Source organism: Phyllostomus hastatus, unplaced genomic scaffold (genome assembly GCF_019186645.2).
Source record: "Phyllostomus hastatus isolate PE091 unplaced genomic scaffold, TTU_PhHast_1.1 phas_scaffold_93, whole genome shotgun sequence".
NCBI classification, from domain to species: Eukaryota; Metazoa; Chordata; class Mammalia; order Chiroptera; family Phyllostomidae; genus Phyllostomus; species Phyllostomus hastatus.
In genome coordinates, this window is record NW_025334042.1 from 37,713,692 (window position 1) to 37,733,436 (window position 19,745).

At 35.2% G+C, this 19,745-nt stretch overlaps 1 protein-coding gene across 6 annotated transcripts in view; it reads left to right on the forward strand.

Moving 5' to 3' along the window:
• Positions 1-19,745, forward strand: part of SOX5 (SRY-box transcription factor 5) — a 930,694-nt gene that overhangs the window by 708,210 nt on the left and 202,739 nt on the right. For all 6 annotated transcript variants that reach the window (XM_045829753.1, XM_045829752.1, XM_045829754.1 and 3 more), the window contains one exon: positions 16,162-16,248. In XM_045829753.1, the coding sequence (XP_045685709.1) occupies positions 16,162-16,248 (87 nt within the window). The remainder of the gene's footprint in view (positions 1-16,161; positions 16,249-19,745) is intronic.

A 19,745-nucleotide genomic window follows, 5' to 3' on the forward strand; every position in this document is an offset into this window, starting at 1 on the left:
AAAAAATGTGTTTTATAACCATTCGATATTTCTACCATTTCTGTTATCCTATGTATTGAGTTGGAAGGTACTCGTTCAGGAATTTCAGTTTTGTAGAGATTTAGGAAAAGGACTTGCAATTCTATTTTTTTCTTTTTCTATCACAGCCACTTTGTACAAAGGCAGGCATGCAGACATGTCAGGAAAGAACTCTGGGTCTTTTTGAATGTTAAGAGAGATGTCCATTTTAGCAAATGGGGAGGCACACATTGGGATAAATTTATATGTACCCCTGAAATGTGGGTGCTAGTCTGAACTGCCAAACTTTAGAATTTTCACATTCTTAATATACCAAAGTGGGTTAAAACAGCCTATTAGTATAAGGAGTATTTTTGAAACTGTTGACATTTGGCTACTGTTCTTTCATCCACTGTTCTGTAGCCTTGACAGAAACTTGGTTTAACTTGCAGAGAGAAAGTGAAAGACAGAGAAAGGTGTCTATATGAAATGCCCCGGAGAGAAGCAGAACTCCTGTAAGGCAACATTTAGGCATTGAGTGTGACACTGTATTAACCTCTTTAATGGATGTATGTAATAAAGTGACATGTAAATGGAGCACAAGGGGAGATATGACACTATATCTGGAAGAGGATAAAACAGTTGGTTGAATACTGGGCTATTATAGCAGTTTGCAAACCTTGGATAAACTCAGTCAGCGGTTGTATAATTGGTTATTCAATCCCGACCCTTGTTCACAGCTCAAAGCCAGGAACACTGAGACCTGTTGCCAATTTGAGTGAATATAGTGACTGTACTCGGCCGGGGCCTAACATTGGAGCCAGGCCTTTTCCTGTGGGCTGGTTTCCACCATGTCTGGGACTGGCTCAGTGACAGTGGGTCTTTTGTTGTGAGAGGCTGGCTGGTACTCCCCTCCTTTGCAAAATGTCTAACAGCTACACAAATATAAGAAAATAGGAAAAGGGCCTTACTGTAGCTTTTCTCTTAGTAAGTTAATGTGGAATTATTAGTTTTCCTTTCTTTTCTTTTTTTTTCCTCCCTTTTTGGGGAGAGTCTGAGTTAAGTAAATAAACTGAAAGAGTGATATAAAAGCTGGTTTTGGGGTAAGAATTGAATCTTGGTAGTCCCTGATTAGAATATGATATCTATGGAGAAATTTATAGCAATTTGATTCACAAAAAAATCCTGAGTAAGGTATTTTTACTTTCCCTCCTTTCTCCTATCAGAGTTCATGGAGAAGATTGTTTTTATGCTATATCTCTTCCACAACAAAAGGTCTAGCATGTTTATAAATCTGTTATGTATTTCACTTTATGAAACAAGTACCCTACCTTCTCTGCCCAAACCTACTGGATAGAGGCCAACAGACTAACCACTTACTGTTTCTAGTCTAGTAAAATTTGAGAAATAAATCAGTGAAGATTTTGATTTGAGTGTGTGGTATAAAGAATGCCCAGTCTTCATACAGTGCCCAATTCATAAAGGGATCTGTAACAGGCTTGTAGTATTTGCCAGTTAGGTGCTGCTTACTGATAGGGTGACAGTTCCCAGCTGCAATCAATTATGCTTCCATTATTTCTGTTGTTTAAACATACTGAGGAATACCAGTTCAGAGGATTTCACAAAATGCATCTAAGTTCCAAAACAAAGTAAAGAGCATGTTAAAAAAGAAAACACCGAATACACTCTGAATCGAGAATGTTTTTCTGAGCATATTATAATCTCTTTGCCACCCCTCTCCCTTTTCTGATTCCACCTCACACACCCAGCATTTATAAAATCACACACACAACACATAGTGTTTGATTTAATGCAGGGTTGCAATTCAATCAGGAGACTGCTGAGGTCATATAATATAAATGGCTACAGTACTTCTTGGCTCAGTTATAGCCTTGATCTCTCAGGGCTTTTGTTTTTGTTAATTGAGTAGCCTCCTGCTGGGAGGAGCTCCTAAATATTTTGGACTATATGTCACTAAAAAGAATTTGGAGTCCAGAAGGTAGTGGGGGAAGAGAGGGGGGGAGGTAAGTCTCACCAGCAATGGATAAAGGAAAGGGAAAGAGCTTGTTCTGAAACCATGACAGGACAAAGGAAAAAGAAGCAAATTGTTTTTGAATAGAAAACTAATCATTGAAAGGGACTGGCTATTGTGAGGCAAACATAAAAATAGAGGGAGCATTTAACTAGAAATATATGAGGAAAAGCGCTATAGAAACTCCAACAGAGGCCTTTAATGGAAAATACACCCGGCCATCTCATTATAAGTGCATCCCTGGGAGCCAAGTGTTATGAGCATTAGTAAGAAGGTGGTATTTTTTAAAAAATTGATTATAATCAAGCTTAATGTATTTGAGGCTTAATAAAAGTATTGTGTAGGGGTAGTGAGTATCATGGCATAATAGGGACCTCTTAGTATCGGATTGTTCATAAGTATTGTGTTTCATAATGATGATTGCTGGAGGCCTTTACTTCCTGATGGGTAAATAGGGACTTGAATTGGTAAAGAGAAGATCACAGAATTATAGGCCGGCCCTGTTAACCCCAGAAAATATAATTCAACATATATCTTATCATCTTAATCTCCCCAATATTTGCCTAGATTATACTACAACACAATATTGTATATAACAAACAGATGTCTCCCCTAGGTCACTATTTGTAATTTAGTAAATTGTAGGTGTCCAACTGGAGAGCCTAGAGATGCTGGTGGAGAATGAATGCTTGAGATGCCTCATTAATTTAATGTAGGTAAGGGGCTGGTGGGCTTAAAGGATTTGGTGGCAGTCCCATAGAGAACTATTTAAATGGAATTCAAATAGTGTGGAAGAAACTTTTTTTTTCTATTATTTTTCCCCTCCATGCTGTGAACCCTCACTGATCATTATTTTTCAGGCACTTCAAGTGTCACAACAAAACCAGAAATGCGGAGATATGTATGAAAACAAGCGTTTCAATTAAACTCAAATCAAGTATCTTTTAAAGGTGTTGGTTTTTAGTTTTTATACAGCTTTGTTTGGCAGAGAAGTCCTCACATGTTTTGAGATTTGGCTTTGCTGCTTTATAATTTTGAGGGTGCTGCGCTGTAAGCTTGGAACAATTTGCTGAGCAGAAAAGAGAGAAAAATAAATAAGTTAGGTTTTACATCTAGAATTATGGCCTAAAAAAATAAACTGACACCTACTATATAATAGCAAAACCTGTTAGATTATGTATCTAGTGTAATTAATAAATTTGGGGATTTCCCTATAAATGATTTAACCACCTCATTAAACAAGTAATGTCTCTATTGTTCTTTAGTAGCTGCCTAGGAATGGTGTTGTTTTCCTCTCTCCCTTTAGAAATGGAACTCTTTAATTTTTAATTTCATAAACATGTATGTTAAGTAGATAATGCACTTATTAAAGATCAATTTTATTGATTGCAAATTTATTGCAATGATTTACAAGTTGAATTTACTCTTTTTTTTTTGCAATGAATTTTTCACCTTCAGCAAATAAGATTATAGGCAGCTGCCATACTTGGAATGACCTCTTTGGAATGCTTGTTATTTAACTGAAGATACAACTCTTTATTAGAATACTTTAATCTATAAGAATCATTAAATATATGTTTCTAACATACCATAGTTGTTAACAATGTCTTATCTGAATCTTTTTCCTGAGCGAAGTTTGCGATTTTCTGAAGTAGCTGAAGTCCGGGAAGCCTCTTTGGAACCTCCAGCACTTATCCCAGTGTTCACTTAGGGTGGAAGGCCTAATGTCCTGTGACAGAGAAGCCTGTGGGGCTTCAACGTACTCTGTGCCTTTTGTGAGAACTGAGACAGTAGGTTCCTGGGGGTTCTCACATGCTTCAGGGAAAAGTGGCAGAGGCATAAACTTCTGAATTTTCAGCATGTGGAACACAGAGCTTTGTGGCTTTTGAAAGATCACCCCAAGTTTGTGTATGCTTGCTCTCTGACCCGCGGGTCAGAGGATTGGGTCGTCTGTCATTTTACTAGACACCCATTCTTTGTTATAAAAACTGACTAATATTTTAATATTTAACTGCAAATATTTTACTGTACTCCCTCCAAATCCCTAAGCTATTTGAGATGTTTTATGTTTTTAACATTTGTTTATCCTTTTAAATCAGTGAATCAAAGAAAAAGCGTGGGATGCATGTCATAGTGTGGCGAACATCCCTCAAGCCCTTCCCACAAGAGTCACTTTTTTCCTCAGATACATTTGTAATGAGTGAGTTCAAATTGTATTTAAATATTCTATGAATTATACTAAGTATATGTGAATGAGAAAGATTTATGTGACATATATATATATATATACACATAATTTACTACATAAATGAGAGTGAAATTGTTCAATAATTACCTCTGGAAAGCGAAGCACGGGGAAAAAAAAGGAATTTTCCACAGATCTTTCTTTTTGGCTCTTCCTTCTGTCCCTGAATAATTCTTTATCCTTCCTTCCAAATGTTGATGTATCATGTTTTCCTCTCAGTTACTAGATGTGAGACATAATTTTATAGATATTACTAATTGATGTTTTTAAGAATATAGAAAAAATAAGAACCAAAAGGTTGCAATGCAGTGTGGTAATTATATTCAAGGTATAGATTATTTTATTTTCTAGCATTAATGCCCTTCCTAAGATTAGTAATTTGTTGTCCTGCCATTCCTTTAAATGAATAATGATGGTATTATTCCATTAATTTTTCTCAGATCTACCAAATTACTTGTAACATTAATTCATCATTTTTTCCACCTCACTTGTACAGCATTCAGAGAAAATGTCCTGTCATTTGTCTGCATCCCAGGAGTCTCTCTTTTCGGTTTGCCCATACATAAACATATGTGCCTCTCCTATGCGTGTGGCACATTATATTGAAAAATATAAATGTATATCTAGCATTATTCATTCTCCCTTATTGGAGACTTCTGAAGAAAATTTTTATTTACAGTACTCCAGTAGTAATTTGTCATTTCTTCCCTTATAATAAATAAAAAATATATGAGTTTCTGGTAGTTCAGTACAGCATTTTACTGTGACTTTTTAAAATTGGATATGCTGTATTTCACTGAGTTGTAAAATAGGAAAGTGTTGGTATGTATTTGAATTTTTTTAGTTGATAATGGGTAAGTTATCACTTAAGTGACACTATGATGTTAGTAAAATTCTTTTAGCATTCTAAGAATTCAGTCAGTTCTACTTTAGGTCTTAGTTATTTGAGAAACGTTTTCAACGGAAATCTCTAAAGATTTAACAGAATGTTTTTATCCATATGTTTACATCCTGAACCAGTGTTTGCTCAACAAAAAATTACCTTAGGTCTTGGAAAAGTGCAGATTCCTGGGACTTAAAGAGCCAGACTCTCCCGTGGAAATTTGTGTTTTAAGAAAGCTTCCCTATTACTATGAACTCTAAGTGGTTTGTCCACTTTTGTTTTGCTCTTGTTCCTATACCCAATGCCAAGAACAATATCTTTTATTTTAACTTTATATTGTTAGCATGATTTAATTCATATTCTTTTTCTAACTACAGACAAGATAATAAATTGGTCCTGTTTTTGGAAATTATTGCCTAGTAGTATACTTTTATAACAGGTTTGATTGATAAACAGAAGACTATTTTAGAATTCTTTATGGCCATACTACGATACTAGTTTTAGAAACAATCCATCAAAATATTTATTTACTATAATAATTCAAGTAAGGCATTGTTCTCTTTACTTTCACTTCAGCAAAGGAAACAATAGGAGAGCAACTCAATAACACTAATAATTTGAGTTGAAGGTTTAGTGTCTGACCACCGTTAGTCTATCCATCCCCCCAGGAGATGGTGAGTTACTTGAAGTGCATTGGCCATATCTTCCTGCCTACCCCAGTGCCTCAGTAGCTGCTTCATAGACAATTGTTAGATAAATTAACAAATAAATAGAATCTGCTACCTCTCGATCTTGCGTGCTAGATCTAAATGGTACAAAATAAAGAAAATGAGAGTATCTATACATGACACCAGAAGAAAAGATAGTACAATAATTTTGTATGTTCATTGAATTCAGAAATTAAATGAATATACCAATAGTTTTGTACATGCTTAATTTTATACCCACTGCCTTTTTGACCTTGAGAGTTGTAAGTCTGGTGATACTGGAAAAGTGTAAAGCAAATTATTCTTTTTTTCTATTTATCTAGATATTTTTTTCTTTTTTGGTTGCTTCTTTTTAAAACATTTTTTCACTTTTCTTTCTTAAAGGAAAATGCATTTTGAAGGGAGCTCTTACAGGTTCTTTTTTTTACTGTTCTACATTTTGGGGGTCACAGCGTATTATTGCTAACATATAATTATAGACTTCATTTTTGACTAGATTTTGTCTAAGCTTGTGAACATTAAATGCCTTTTTGCCAAAAAAACACTATTGTATTTCCTCATCTAAAATTACTCTTAAAATGACATGATCCAAAAATCCATGAAAGGTTATGAGAAATATAACAAGTTGTTAAGGCAGATGGACTACTTTGGTTGAGAAGAATATGCACAAATTTAGATATATGATTTTAAGCAAATCAGAGGATATTTTTCTTAATTTTAAAATCTGATGTTATATACCAAACATAAAAATATAATCTTATATAAGTAGCTTTTCAGCTCAACTGTTCAACTACCTGCATGTCACAATCTCTGATTTATCATATGAATCATGTCAGTTTTTATTGTTCATATCTTTTCGGGCATCTGGCAAGTTGAGATTGCGTTTTGTTTTCACATATGTTGTGATAGAGAAGATTCAGGATGTGTAGTGGTTTAGCATCAGGCTGCATGCGCTTTAATTCTCACTTCCAGTGGTAAAACATTCTGTCATATTTTTAAAGTATTGGAATTCTTATTCTAATGTATGTTAAGCGGTTTTCTATTTCTATGCTTTTTGTATCTTCTTTATCATCTCCACTACTCACTTTTACAATTTCAAACAACATAAAAACTCTACAAATGTGATCATTAATTTTTCAGCATGGTCTAGATATCTAAATTAAATGGATGATTATGTGTATACACTTTTTTAAGAAATATAATTGCTTCATTTGTAATTCAAATACATATTTAGGTAATTTTTCTTAAATATATCAATAGATAAAATTTGCTTAGAACTATGCAGTCTCATCTTCACTAAGCTATGATATATTCAAGCTATCTTAACCTTTTGTTTTTATATTTTTTGTTTGTATATTAGAACTTTTAAAAAGATGCCTGCTTCTCAAATGCCTTTTGCTATATAACTTAGTTCTTATAGATTGTCTTCTATTTTTCTTTCTTGCTCTATCTCACATATGTACTATTGAGAAAATACTATTTCAAATAAAATTATATGGAAAATAACAGATTTATTACAATTAAAGTTGGTTATTTGATGTATGAAATAGTAAAAATAGTCATGAAAATCTCTTATTAGAAATATTTTCATTTTCACTTTCATGTGTTGACTGTTAGTGATACGTCATTATCTTCTGTCTCCCAACTGTCTTTCTATCGAATTGCTTCTGCTTTTATATTCCAGCCCTCTTGCCTTACTCATCCCTTTGCTTCCTCCTACTCTCCACTCTCACCCTTTGCATTGTAACTAATGGCAAGAACTTAATTCACATTTCCCCACCCACCCTTTGCTAACATCATAAATTATTTGGATATAAATGGACAGTATTCATTAGCTGTGCACTTTGCTGTAAGATCTTTACACAGGAGTGCTGCATGCTCCCATTTTTATTAAAAGTTAAAATGCTTTTGCTGTCATGGTGGTTGGGGTGAGTTAGCGATGATAGAGGACAGGCCTACAATGCTAATAAATAAAAATAATAACTATTACCGTTGGCTGAGTGACCCTGGGAAACGTGCACTACAAAGCTATTTGTTGTTCCCTTTCACTTGTCAACAGCACTGACTTAAAAGCTTTAGCCATTGTTGAGGACCTAATAAAATCTTTGGAAAGTTAGAAAGACAACTGTCAAAAAAAATCTCACAAAGATTAGTTGAGTGTTTTTTGTATGTCTGTGATGTTTTGGGACAATTCATACATTGACCTAATGGAAGTGACAAATTTCCTTGTGCCTCATACTACTACATCTCTTTCTCTATCATCTTTATTGACCTGAACCAACTGAAAAATTCATAAGAATCACAGATAATAAATGAAATAAGGATTGTGGGTCATTATCATGAAAATGTATATAGAGAGAGCTATCAGTCTTTGATGAGGCTTTTGATTTCTAGGTAGTTTTAGTGATGAGTAAAGTGAAGCATATATTTCTTTCATTTGATTTATGAAGTAGTTTTCTAGAGTTGTTGTGTATTAAGTTGCACTTGTAATATTTATCAACATATTTGAGTGTTATTGTGTACCTAGCACTGTTTTAAGCACTTTACATAAATTAGCTCCTTTAATTCTTTTGAATATGAGATAAATGCAGTTACTATTCCCTTTACAAATGAGTATGTTGAAGCAGAGAGGTTAGTTAAATTATTTGTCAAAGGTCATGAAACTAGTAAGTGATGGAGACAAGTCATATGACATCAAATTGTTATTCTTATATTTAGTAGCAAAACATGAAAGATTTTGTATGTGAGAATAACTGTATGCAATTACTTTCTGAAATGCTGCCCTCAAATTATTTGTTATTTTTGCTGGAATCTAATATTTGAAACAAAAACAAACCAAAGTGTTGTAGTCAATGCAAGAAAATACACTTATTTTCTGAGTAATGGAGTGGATAAAACTATGAGAGTTTCATAAGTCTATCTTTTCATGGAAATTTTTGTGTAGAAAGCATAGAGCCATCTTGTGAGGAGTGTTCCCAAGGTTTCTCAAGGTTATTGCATGTAGCAATTATACCATATTGATTGAGGCATATTTAGTTGTGTGTTATACTTCTCAAATGTGATATAAGATTGGATATAATTGACTAGGGTCTTAATAGTTTCAGTTTTTGCAAGAAGAAAATTTAAGCCTGTGAGTAATGATTTAGATATTACAGTATTCCAAAAATGTAGTTCATATTAAAAATTTCAAAACTTGCATCAGCAGGCCAGACAACTTTTTTTTTTCTGGCACTACTGAATGTAAAGTATTTCTAGACTTTAATTCATTTTAGGATAAGCACATATAAAAATGAGGCTTATTGAAATCCTAATGCTTTGGAATTTCAGATGTGTTTCTGTTGTGTGTTGTGGTATGTGTTATTTTTTAACATTTCCTAGAAGAACTTGACATTTCCAGTGGCAGACTAGCTGCAGTGCTTGGCTAATGGGACTGTTCCAAGGCCTTCTGGTCTTCATCGCACAAATAACTTCCCAGATATGTAAAAGTTTTACACTGCTTCCATTGCATTGTTTAATATTTGTCCCCAAATGTTTCCTAGACATGTAGCTATTGTCAGCATGATCTGAACTGTTACTGATCTATGAATGCCAGATTTGGCTCAATCTTTCTCTCAGTAATAATTTTAGTTATTTAATGATTAAATATCAACCTATTAAATTGTAATGAGCTTTTTGAAGAAAAATATATTTGGCCAAGTGCACCAACTTGCATTTATCTTTCAGTTTTATGGGGGCCACCAAAAGAAAATTTCTAAGGGGTGGTCTTGATCCCTAATCTCTGTTAGAATTAGGTAATATTAAGTAGATGAGTCGACAGTCGAGTTAACATTGCCTAATTCTAACAGAGATTAGGGATCAAGACCACCTATCGTGTAACTGTTGTCTAAAACTAGATGAAATGACTAAAGCTAGGCTAACATTTCATGGTTTTAAATTTTGACTCTTTATTAAAAGAACTAGTGTATAGGACATTGAAAAGGGCACTGAATTAGGAGTTAGGCTTAAAGTTCTGCCTTTATCATTAATTAAATTAGTGATCTTGGGCATGTTTTAACCTTAATTTACAATTTTCAGTCTGTAAAATGAAGAATTTAATCTAAACCACCTATTAACAAATTGTATTGAATAAAATAGTCATCTCTTAACACTAATTTGCTTGGGCAAATATTTAAATAGTACTATATAATACATTACTCAAAGATTGACAGTCAGCACATAAGAAGATCTAAATCTTGTAGAAATGAATGTAAATATGTTTAAAGTTAATTAGATTTACATGATAATGGAATGCTTATTTTGTATGTGTTAGTTTTAAGTAACCAAACAATATATGTTTTATTTATGTCCAGTATGTCTTAGTGAATGACTTTTATGAAATGCTTATCTAAATGATATCTAAATATCTTCCCATATTTAAAATTCTGATTCTATGACATGAATAATCTACATATGCTTTTTACTTGTTGACTCCAAAGCAGCTATTGGTAGATTCTGAAGTTCAGCCGTAGCATTTCTCCTTTCAAAAGAAGACTCCCATTCCTAAACGAGCACACTATCACATGTCAGAAATAACACGGCTTAGTCTAAGCTACAAAATTAAAATATAAACAGTGGTAGATTTGGTATGACCTAACTCCTGGGACTTTGTTTAAAAAGTCAAATATTACACATACATATTTTTGCTTGTTTGATTTTTCAATGAGCTCTGCCACTGCAGCTCAAGGGAGATTAAGGGGGAAAACCTACATAAACACAAAGCAAAAACCTGAGCTTGTGTGTAAAGCTACTGCACTGGAGCGAATGTGGTTTAATTCTTGGCACTGGCAGCTTGTTGGAGAATTACAATATGTTGGCATGAGTCTCTAGGTCTCATTGTTCCAGATGAGGGAGTCAGTCTTAAGAGCGTTTGGCACTGAAGGGAAAAAGGAGTGAGAGTTATAGGGAATGAACAGGCCCTAAAGAGGCAGGATGCTGCTGTAACAATGGCTGGCACAGTTGGGGGGGACATTCGCTGGTGGGGATCACTATAGTACAGTCATTGATGTGAAGAAGCATATGTGAGCAAAAGAGGCAAGGTTAAGAAGGGAAGGCAAGCAAATGTATCAAAAAGGTCCAGTTGGCAAAAAGGGACAAAAGTAAACTAGTTAGGGTCATCTTAATAGTAATAGGCTGATAAGGATATCTTTCATATCTCTCCAATTTAGCTCATAGTTTATTTCTTAACATTTATTTTATTTTCTCTTTTTTAAATATATACAAAATTTGCCTTTCCTTTGAAGAGACAGATCCTTGAATTAAGAATACCTGGTTTTGCATTTCATTTGTTCCTCTTTCTGCCCAGGAGATGTCAGACAAAGTAGCATTTTCAGCCTTAATTTTCTCATATACAAAATGGATATAACAATAATGTATACCATTGACAAAATTTTTGTTTGCATCTGAAATCATTCTACAGATGAAATGCTATGCAAATAATAACTATTATTGTTCCTCACATTTATTTTAATATAGGGAGCTGTAATTTTTATTTTCACATTAACTGTGATACTCACACTTGGGAGAAGTAAATCTCTGGAAAATCTTTAAAGGTTTTTCAATTAACCCCTGGGCAGATAGCTTAGTTAGTGGGAGCATCCTCCTGTACACCTAAAAAAGTCGTGGGTTTGATTTCTGGTCATTTATGGGCGAAACTGGTCAGTGTTTCTCTCTCACATAGATGTTTCTCTCTCTCTCTCTCTCTCTCTCTCTCTCTCTCTCTCCTCTCTCCCCCCTCCCCACATTCCTCTCTCTCTCTACCCTCTTCCTCTCTCTCAACATATCCTCAGGTGAGGACTAAAAAAATAAAAGTTTTTCAATTAAAATTATGATATATTTTAACATGAAAATAATGGATAATACAGAATTTGAACATTTGGAAATAATTAAGCACACTAACATTCCTTACTCAGAGTAATATAAAATGGATTTTGATATGTATTTATAAAAACACATTATATTTTAGAAAATGGAATATTTAATAGGTAATTACTATCTCTTTTACTCCATAAGCACTGAAGCAGAACTTATATATTAAATTTTTCAAATTGTTTAGTTTTACCTTACTTATATTCATACATTCATGAACAGAGTATTATAAATATTGAGATTTTGACATTTGATCCTTTACATTTACAATTATGAATATTCTATAGTCTTTACCATTTTTAGAGAAATTTCCATCATTTGTACCTATCCATTATGCTGATTATTGTGAGATCATTTCTTGCCGCTACTTGGTGAACTACAATGGAAACAAGTTGAAACAGTAGCTGGTAGAATACCAGGTGTGAATTTGTTTAAAACACTTTGTTTTACAGTAGTTTGGATAGAGAGGTGAAGTGAGTAAAACAATGTAATTTTGGTCCCTCTGAGCTAGCTGGGGAGAAAGTCTTGGTGAGAACCCAGATTGTTTGACTTACGGGCCAAATAATCTTTCCACTACATGAATGCATTTTCATTTCATTGTATATCGCTGCCAAATGGTCACAGGTTTTCCTTAAATCGCCCAAAATTCTAAAGTGCAAAGTCATATTGTGGGACTGTATCCTGCACATAAAGAGAACTGTAAGAAATCTTGGCTTTTAATCCCACCGCCATACTGTTCATAGGTTCATGTCACCAGGGAATTCAATTATTCTTTGAAGTCTTTACTTCAGCCATCTAATGGAGTTCATAATTTTGGGGCTGAGAAACTTCCCACATGCCCCTTTCGTTCTTCCAGCTGTTTGAATAATTCAAACTCCATACAGCAGGATAATAAGAGACAAATCTAATTTTAATACATATGCAGAGGAAATTCAGGTAGCATGAAAATTCCAAAGACTGTGGGGGAAAATGAGGCTTAGATGTCATCTGGGATTAAGGAGAGGAAGATAGGCAATTCGCAGGTAGATGAGAAAGAGCAAACGTTTGGTAAAATGAATTCTTGCAGGGCCACATAGATACAGTGGGACACATAGGGGAATCCAGGGAACAGATTTTCGCTTAGATCTTCCCCATCTGCCACACTTGCCGTATGAGCTAAGGTGAATATGCTGAAGCGCCCTTCCCGAAGCAGGTTTTTCTGTCTGAATCTTTTTAGACAGGTAATGGGGAGGTTACAAACAGAAACAAATACTCTTCTTGACTTCGTTGGGCTTTAATTGTTTTCAGCTGGAAGTAATCTGCCAGCCAGGGTGGCACGTTCTGGAGAGACTCCCTTCAAACCCCACAGTAACACCCATTTCCAAATACTGTCCGCACTTGTTTTGCAGATGAAGTGAACACGTGTGTGTGTGCTAGAAAGAGCAAAGGCTTTGAGATTCAGTAGTTTGAACTAACTTCGTATTGAACTATCACGAATAGTCCCCGAAACTCTGGTTTCTTATATAGTAAAACGGATGTATAAAAATCTAATTCAGAAAATTATTGTGAGAAGTTTAAGATGCCGCAGGCAGAGAACCTGGTATACCGCTTAGCACTTAGCCCTCAAAATAATATCTTTCCTCAGGGTTTCATTGTTGTCGAGGGAGTCAGAAATGTGTAGGGAACAACAAAACAAAACAGTTCAAGACTTGAGTCCTCTTCTTTTTAAACCTGTGAAGTGGATATAACAACACAACTCAAGTCTTCAGGTGTTGGCTGTGATTAAATGAGAAAATACAGGTAAAGGCATCTAGCATAGGTTCTGACACAGGCTGCTCAATAAATGTTTACTGAACCTGAATTTAAACCATATACCTCATCCAAATTGCAAATATTAGTGTCTTTATTCAACTGCAGGCATGACAACCCCGAGTAAGATATGTTTCTGATTTTGCATCTCCCAAATTACTTGGTCTCAAAGAAGTTATTCATTTTTCCGTAGTCTATGTTAAAAGGCAGGTACTTGAAAAAAGGGGCTTTGTATATGAGCCTTCTATCTTTATGTAAGTTAATAGAGAGGCCAGGAATGTTCTGCAGGTTTCAGAAATCTGGTGGCTGTTTCTTTAACTCTGCAACTTAGACAGAAGACTTCTGTTTCTTTATGAGCACACTACAGTGAATATTTTGTCTAGCTGCAGGGGAAAAGCTTTGTCATGGACTTTGCAGACAATAGCCTTAAAAGTAAAATGGTCTGCTTTTGGTGCCGGGAGGTTCAGGGGCCTATTGTTAGTGCACAATGGATTTCTATTGCTGCATTCCTGCTTTGCAAAGGTTTGTTAGCTTTTAATGACTGACAGTACTCTACTGCAAATACCATATTGGCTGTGCCCTGTTTACATGCTTCTCAAGAATTTTTGTAGAGTGCTAGAAAAAAGAAACAGTGGTGTTTGTTTGACCTACTCTGATAAGATTTAAAAAATAATTTCACTCATGAAATGTGTACTGGGGATGGAGAGACATTGGGAATCCTTGCAGAAGTATTTAAAGTTACCTTTAAAGCTTAAACAAACAGAAATATCAGTAACAGTAAAAATATATTTAATTCATTTTACTGATTGTATAATGGTCATTACCATTTTTAAAACAATATGGTATAAAAAGGGATATTTTAAGAACAAGTATATTGTTTAGGATGTTTTCCCTAAATGTGAAAAATGGAAATACATAGTTTGTTACAAAGGAAAGAATACATTTCATACATTCTATAGGTAAATGTGCACACAGTAGTGGTGATGTATATAATTTTCACCATCCATACAGACTATGTAAAGCAGTAATCAGAGTCTTTTCACCATTTTATTTTCCACAAGCTTTTGACATCTGAAAACAAAACATTCCATATTGTTACAGTTCCTCCAAGGAATATTTCACCTTTACTTTGTTGAGAGGTACACACAGGCTTTGAGATTCTGATAGCGGATGGCAGCAAGATCACGGCCTAAGAAGAGTAGATAGCATTAGCTAGAGATGAGGATGAAGGGGCCTTAAAATGCGTTTGATGTGGGGAAAATTAACCAGTTTCTAATAATCTTATGGTCTCTAGGCCAGACGGTCCCTTTGATAAGTTAACATGTACTCCCTTTATGCTCCTGGTAGGGGGTAGACAAATGTCTGCACAAACACAAATACACATAAACACCAGTGGGGAGAATAGCAGTGTACGTCTCAGATCTAGATAATAAGTGTGGGCATTGTTATTTAGATGGCGCATACTGGGACACTTATCTTTTAGTACACTCCATTTTCTGACTGAATGCAGTGCTAATCGTGGGATTGAAAGCCATTGTAATTGTGTACCCATCTAAATGCTGACAAGAATATACAATTACATTGTTTGGAGCCGAGTTTAATGTTTGGGGGTTTTATTAGCATTTATATTTACTTATACATTAAAATTCAGACACAAAAGGAGAGGTCAAAACTGTGTGATGTATAGAAACAAATATCAGACTAGAGCATAACTTGGCTCTCTAAAATGTGTGTGCCTGGTCCCAGTGCAAGGCATTTTAAAAAGAGTGTGACACAAATCTGAAATAAGCAAATAATAGGTTTCCATTATAGGCATTACTCACTTCTCTAGATTTTGCAATCTTTGTAAAGCTTCTTTTGTACCAACTTTTTTTTTAATGTTCACGGCAAATCTTTCCACAGTGTGCTTACCACCACATGATGTTAAACACATATTATAAAGTGGATGTAATTGTAAACACACAGAGGGATATAATTACATGTAGCAGATTTAAGAGCTAATTCTTTGCCTTTTTTTTACTCTGCATTTTATCAACATAATTATTTTTTGACTGCAGACTAACACCCTGAAATTGACAAGCATCCATTATAGCAGGAATTTATTCACCAAATTGAAAAACAATGAACTGCAGGCTTATATGTACCCATTGTCATAAAGAATTAGAACCGCTTTGTTCTGCAAAAGGAAAAAGCTAATGATTTTGAAACAGCAAGTGACAAAACACTCTTGTTTTCCTCCCCCGTTATCAGTTTGTTGATGAAGTCATTATGAACTGGGACTGGGATTGGGATGGCCTTATTTTTAGCAGATAGACTTTTAAAAAAGATTTAAAACATCTTTAATTGATTTGAGAGAGAGAGAGGCAGGGGGTGAGAGAGAGAGAGAGAAAAAGAGAAACATCAATTTGTTCTCCCACTTATTTATGCATTCATTGGTTGATTCTTGTATGTGCCCTGACTGGGGATGGAACCCACAAGGTAGGTGTATCAGGACGACACTCCAACCAACTGAGCTCCCTGCCAGGGCCAAGCAGCTAGACTTTCGATGAGCTCCATTGTAAAGATAGTCATGTTGACTGCGTACATTTCTTTCTTCTTTACTTAGAAACCCCCAGTATTGAGAAGCTACTATCAAAGGACTGGAAAGACAAGCTTCTTGCAATGGGATCAGGGAACTTTGGTGAAATAAAAGGTAATATGTTTGTAATTATTTTGATCTAAAATGTATCAAAGTGAAGTTAATATGTAGGAATATGACTGGCAATAAAGTACTTCTGCTCCCACCCAGTTCTGCCTCGTGCATTCACTGTCTTTGGTGTTTTCTTCTTTCTGGCTTGAAAGTGGATGCATCAGGGTTCTTATTTTTTCCCTCTGTGTACTTTATGGGATAATGGTGTGTTGTTTTGATAGAATGATCTCACCATATCTTTAGCAGGCTATGAGATTCATATTATTTAAAAATTAGTGATATACTTTTTAAGTAGGAATGTACCTAAAGGTTTAAAAATTTCATGTTACAAGTTGATTTCACACATGCCATATATTGGAAGTATGGATGTACATAATCTACATTTAAAATCAGAACGATGAATGAGGAAAGCTTAAAAGAAGGTTGCTTTGTACTAATAAGGGCAACATTTGTGTTTTTGAGAGAGAGAGAAATTACATACAAATAACAGAAAAATTCTATATGGACTTCAGACAATACTGAATATTAATATCTTAATAAACTTATCCTAATAACAAAGGGAGATTAAATTTCCCATAAAAATATGGTCAAGTGATCCTTTCAAATTAATTTAAAAGTGTGTTTTCCTAGAGCACAGTAGGCAATCTATGGATTTCTATTTGTTGCTAATAAAAGTTTTGATTCTGAGTTCTGAAGGATATGTTTTCAGAAAAAAACTTCAGTATCAAAATATTGGTATATATTCCTCTGTACATTTTGTGATAGGGACTGAATATCTATTCAAAATATCACCAGATTTATATTGGTACACGTGTACAACTATGTGTGTAACTTCTCTGCACATGTGCGCATGCGTGTGCGTGCTCCCCGTGAGAGAGGTCATTGTCTCTCTAAAGTCTCCACATGAGAGCATCCTGGAGGAAGGGGAAGCACAGACTGGGCCTCACAAATGTCTGGCCTACCTGCCACAAACATCGTAATAATCTGAAACTTCCGGAAAATAGTTGACTGAGTCGTTCACTGTTCATCAATATATTTCGAGTTCACGTATATTCAGGCTACAATTAGATATGCATGGGAGGTGAGAAAATGAACAGGTGCTGATCAACAAAATCTGTAGTGGAATCCAGTTTAAACAAATAGTAATACTCCTAAAAGGACTTGAAGACAAAGTTGAAAGAGCACAAAGAACTTTTTACTGAGGCAGCATATATTTTGTACTATGTTGTTGGATTTTAACCCATTTGCACCTGAGATAAAGGATGTATTATTATTCTCCAAGGTTCTGTGTTCTCCTCCGACCTAGGTAATGACTGAATGCAGAGCCTGTCCCAAACCTTGTGATCTCATTGCATTGGGGGACACACATTTCTCCCTCCCTTGTTTTCCTCACAAGCCAGACTTAAAAGCAGTGACAGCAGTGATGATAAGCTTAGAGGAAAGAAGCTCAGCTGTCCTTTCAGGCTTTCCCCATGGGGTTAGTTCAGGAAGCTGTAGTGCAGTCACAAAAGAAGTTTCTGTCTTTAATTTTGAGTTTTTTAAGCTTCACATTCGGAGCACAAGTTTGGTTATTGTGCTCTGGTTCTGTTCAAAATGCTGTTTTCTGATGCACTTTAAAAGCAACTGTAGATCTTTCTTCTGTTGGGGGCATGGTTATTAGGTGCTCGGATCGGGTTTGGCAGAAGACTGGGAAAATCGCGCTGGGCTGCTTTCCCTGCTGACTGCCCGTGACAGTTGCAATTACTATCCATTGTTCATAGGTGGCTAGAAAGTGGAGAGGATACAATTGTGGGTTGCCCTCTGGGGGTAAATAAATTTTACTTAATGGTTCTTGGGGGGTCAGACTCCTGATGATTATGTAGGGCCCAGGAATGTGGTTTTCATGCCACCTCAGAAGTTGAACAAGAACAATGGCTTAGCTGTTCGGCAGCTGCTTTTTTATGAGGCAAAAAAAGGTGTAAGTCTCATGGACTTAGGGTAGGGAAGGATAAGTATGAGCTCTTTTCGTCTGAAAATATGAACATATTCCATTATTAGATAATTTAATAATGATACCTTAGAATATTTATTGGAATAGAATCTTTGCTTATATTAGGATATGTATTCCCTCTATGGTATTTACCGAATCTTCTTGTGGATTGAAACTTTTCTCCAACATTTATGCTGACCAGTTTTCATTTGACTTTTAATTAGTTCCAGGAAAATTGCAAGTGGGTGAATGAATGTGTGTGTTTGTGTGTATGTGTACACACACCAGCACGCACCTATTCTTGAGCATCTGATACCACAGCCACGCAAGGCCAGGGCTCGGTTCCTAAGTACTGGCTTCCAGGTGCAGCGAGCAAGTTACTTTCAGGGTGTGCGGGCAAAGATTATAGTTACAGCTCGGCAGAGTTCAAAGACATGTTTCTTACTATTGAAAAAGTAAAAATGCTAATTTTTTAAAAGTAGGAAAAATAAATAGTATTTGGTTTGGAGAGTTCAGCTATCAATAATAAATTGTTGTCATACCTGTTTAAAGTCAATCTCACTTTTTAAGAAACAATGTGAGTCCATAAAGGTCACCACTTTTAAAAGCATAAAATTATTTTTCAGGTTAGATTACTTTGTCTGTAAGAATTTATATCATTTTATGGTCTGGTACTTTGGAAGTGTGAAGTAATTAGATTTTAAAGTTACATTAGAAACAATCTTCTAAAAAAACACACAGAAAAAGTACACTAGATCTAGTTTTGCAGTTTGACTAAAAGGTTCTGCAGACAGCAAACAGTCCATCTATCTAATAAACTGATTAGCTGCCTGGAAAAAAAAGTTATTTCTTCTCTTATCAGCCATATAGTGGAACTGGCCAGTTTACAGTTTTTTTGTTTTTTGTTTTTTTGCTTTTATCTAAAGGTCCTGTGAAATAAAGAAAGACCTTGTATAGCCTCATAGTTACTGAAGGGGGAAAAAAAAATGCCCACATTTCAGATGACAGCCAATCGTGTCACACATTGTTTCAGTGAGCAGAAGGTCATTGTATTGGCACTTTACCTGAGAACAGTATCTGAGGATCCACAGTGGCTTTGCCTAATCTAAACAGATCTTTTGTTTTCAGTAGTGTCACTGCAAATTTGTATTTTTACTGACTTAAATTTAGTTGTAGAATTATAATAAAAATATCTGCATACAAAGTTCTCCCGCATAGTGTTTCTGTTTGGTGAGGGTGTAAAAGAAGGGCATTGTTAGAGAGGTTTTCTGGCTAGGCTACTCAGAAATGCCCAGATCAGGTTCTCCACCTGCCCTTTGTAGAGCCTGGTTTCTTTCCCATCAGTTTCCCTCCTAGACACTCCTCACCCTGCTCAGAATGCATTAACTCAGGCAGGCAGTGTGTGGTATCTGGTGTTAAGGAAAATGCCAGCTGAAGTTAAGGTAGTTCTATAATGCCAGTAATGAATGAATTCAAGGAAATAATCCATTCAGCAATGCTATGGCCTTTCGGAGCTCATGAATTAAAGACA